This window comes from Parambassis ranga, chromosome 10, assembly GCF_900634625.1.
Source record: "Parambassis ranga chromosome 10, fParRan2.1, whole genome shotgun sequence".
NCBI lineage: Eukaryota > Metazoa > Chordata > Actinopteri > Ambassidae > Parambassis > Parambassis ranga.
In genome coordinates, this window is record NC_041031.1 from 12,499,326 (window position 1) to 12,502,715 (window position 3,390).

A 3,390-nucleotide genomic window follows, 5' to 3' on the forward strand; every position below is an offset into this window, starting at 1 on the left:
CCATCAAACTTTCAACACAGCCTGCAGAGAGGACCCAGTCCTCTGAAAGAGGCCTGATAGACGGTGCGAGGACACGCTGGATTCTGTGGGCATACGGCGGGACAGCGATGGAGACACTCCTGATGATGACTTTTGGTACAGTTTGAGCCTGCTGTACTCTGAATCCTCCTCAAAACATCTCGTTTTAGTTTTCTCGTCCTTTTTGCGACAGAGCGAGGGATGGAGCAAGCACCCAGCGCGCCGAGCCCTCCTCCAAAACCGACTCATCATGAGCCTATCAGCTTCGGCATCGACCAGATTCTCGGAGCCGGTACAGAGCCTGAAAATGGGCGCACGGCTGGAAGACAGGGTGGATCAGATTTAAGTAACGGGGACAGTTATTACAATTTAGGAAGCCCTGCCGGGGCCAACGCGCCCTCATACACCGCGCTGTCTATCTCCCTTTCCGGTATAATGCCTCCGGTGGAGGCTTCAGGTTCATACGGAGAAAGTAGGACTCTGGGCAGCCGTGGAGTGATTCGAGTCCCAGCCCACAGACCAGTGACCGCACCGGGACCCCCGGCTCCCGTCCAGAGCGCTGTTCCCGGGTTTGGAGGGCTGTGCTTCCCCTGGATAGGAAACAGATTCGCCAAGGACAGGATATCAGGTAGGCCAGCTGTTAGACCTAAAGGTTCCCCTCATTAATATTTCAGCATGTTTAAAACGGCTGTAACGGCTGAACACCTGCGACAGATATTTGTAAAGACAACCAAGTGTCATGTTTCCAGACAATTATTTAAAAAAATAGATATAAAAAAATACAAATATATAAGCCTACCCGACTTTTACAGATTATTACTCAACGCCTCTTACTGAAATTTGGGAATTTAACATTTAACAAAACTAACCAGCAATATGTTCGTTATTATTAATTTATTCCTGTAAAAATTAACTGTTATTATTTGGCTCATATGGAAATAAATAAGAGATTATTAATATGTAATTTGATTTACTTCACAATTAAAGAAATTTAAAATATCTAAAGTAATAAATCCCACACTAAGGTCTGTAAACAGGGCGGCATTTGAACGGTTTAAAGCATTTTTTACGCTGATTATGTGTTTATGTAAAGATTCATATAAGTCTCGTTAGTAAAGGCCGGAACACAGCAGGATATATATTGCAGCCTACAGCAGGACAGTGAGTGCGGCCTTCTGCCCTCTGTGTGTTGTTACCAGTACAGAGGTTCTCTCTTGGTCCAAAGTCCAAAAGTCTTCAACATGAGTTCTGATGTTTTTCAAAATAATTCCCACCTCCCGTGTCTCACCTCTGCCCTGTGTGGAGCTGTTGTCAAGCAGGACAGGTGTCTGTGTTTTACGGCCTTGGATTTGAAGAGTGATGAGTGAGTTACACCTTTCTTACTCACCGGTGTGTCCACGTTTCTCCTCCCTGCAGCAGCTCTGGTGCCGTTCGCGGTCACGCGGCGGATAGGACACCCGTACCAGAACCGGACGCCTCCAAAACGGAAAAAGCCCCGGACCTCCTTCTCCAGAGTGCAGATCTGCGAGCTGGAGAAACGCTTCCATCGGCAGAAGTACCTGGCCAGCGCCGAGAGGGCAGCCCTGGCTAAAAGTCTGAAGATGACAGACGCACAGGTCAAAACCTGGTTTCAGAACCGCAGGACCAAGTGGAGGTCGGTATGAAACGTCATGTTCAAAAGTACTCAGTCTGTTTTTAAACGGTGTCTGTATGTCCACACACATGGGCCCAGAGAAACCCCGACACAACAGCTGTCCACTTCTTTTCAAAACTTTCCTCCTCAGCGTTTGACCCCGCGCGTAATTTCCTGTTGTTTGACCCGCTAACACGGAACCACAACACGGAAAACAAACACACAAAAATTACGAAATCAACCAACGTCTAGTTTTAATGACTTTTTTCTTCTTCTTTTCGGTTGCTTATAAATAAGACGCTATACATTTTTTATTTTCTGATAAAAATGTAACGTTTACCATAATAACATTACACAATACAAAATAATGCACATGTTACATTTTGCAAGTTTTGTTTGATTGAGACAAATTCTTTTTTTAATCTTGCACAGTAGGCTAATGATAGTGGTTGAATTATTAGTGCTGTTTTGTGTTGTGTGCGGCCTACATTTTCATTTTTTTTTCTTTAATATCACATTTATAGTGTATTTATTTGGTGATAAATGTTGTATTTCTTCTCCCGTCTTCTTTCAGGAGACAGACAGCCGAGGAGCGGGAGGCGGAGCGTCAGCAGGCCAATCGCCTCATCCTGCAGCTGCAGCAGTCCGCCCTCCAGAAGTCTCTCAGCGAATCAGCGGTGTCTGATCCACTGTGCGCCCACAACTCCTCCCTGTACGCGCTGCAGAACCTCCAGCCCTGGGCCGAGGACAGGGAATGAGAGAGCAGACGCCACGGAGCATCCTCTATTATCCCTGGGAGAATAAATACATTAAATAACACGAGGACAGAGGGACTCAACTTTTACCCTATACAATGAAGAAAATAAGAAAAAAAAACATGGATCACACCCATTTCTTTGGATGGCTGTGAAGCTGGAGCTGGATGATGAACTTTGTTGGACTAAAATTTTGCCACTCTGTAGCAGCAGGACTGAAAGAAGGAGCTGAAACAGACTTGTTAAAATATCACCTTGTGATTGTCCTCTTATGCTTGTATTGGAGAAATCCATTGTTTTATTCTAAGTAACCCCCTCCTCATTCTGAAAGAGTGTGGAGAAACACCAGCTAAATAAAGCAACAGAGTACTTCCATTAAAGTGTGTTTATGAGATTTAAATAAATCCCGGGCTCTGTTTTATCAAAATATCACCAAAAAAAGCAGATAAAACCAGATTTCTTTTATTGTTCTGGTGCTTAAATCTTCATCCAATAAATTTACACACTCAATCAATCACCTGTACATATACAGCAGGTATGCTGCACCACCTTAGCCCCAACAAAGTGACACCCAAAGTGTTGCATTATGGGAGGCGGAAATTCTCTTGTGAGAGTTAATAAGAAAAAAAGGAAGTCAGATATCTGGATGAAGAACATATGAATATGTTGGGTAATAAAGGGAGTGATGCATGTTTAGCAATGGTGGTGAAGCTTTCTCATATGCACATAGTGATTATGCTTTATTTGGGACTCTTTTTGTACTACCATTGTATATGTGTAAATAACACTGTGTTGTGATCCTTATCCACCATACAAAATTATTTTAAGAGTTTAACACAAGGTATAAAAAAAGAAGAAAAAAACAGACATGAGTTCATTTTGTTTCTTGAAAAGTTTATTGATAAATATAATGATTTTATACAATATTTCAATACACACATTATTCCATTCTGACGGTTTTGCGTGTCTGTCTGTATGCCTGTC

The 3,390-nt window shown here is 43.1% G+C and overlaps 1 protein-coding gene across 1 annotated transcript; it reads left to right on the top strand.

The window, feature by feature from the left end:
• The first annotated feature begins 219 nt into the window (after nt 1-219).
• Nucleotides 220-2,409, top strand: tlx3a (T cell leukemia homeobox 3a). The gene is made up of 3 exons (XM_028416606.1): nt 220-646; nt 1,435-1,672; nt 2,226-2,409. Exons 1-3 carry the CDS (start codon nt 220-222, stop codon nt 2,407-2,409), a joined length of 849 nt encoding a protein of 282 aa, XP_028272407.1.
• Nucleotides 2,410-3,390: the final 981 nt, after the last annotated feature.

What these genes read in the sequence shown, in the direction of transcription:
- tlx3a (XM_028416606.1), top strand. Translation starts at nt 220, where the DNA reads ATGGAGCAAGCACCCAGCGCGCCGAGCCCTCCTCCAAAACCGACTCAT. An exon ending in CGCCAAGGACAGGATATCAG is followed by an intron (nt 647 to 1,434) that starts GTAGGCCAGCTG and finishes TCCTCCCTGCAG; the next exon opens with CAGCTCTGGTGCCGTTCGCG. An exon ending in AACCGCAGGACCAAGTGGAG is followed by an intron (nt 1,673 to 2,225) that starts GTCGGTATGAAA and finishes GTCTTCTTTCAG; the next exon opens with GAGACAGACAGCCGAGGAGC.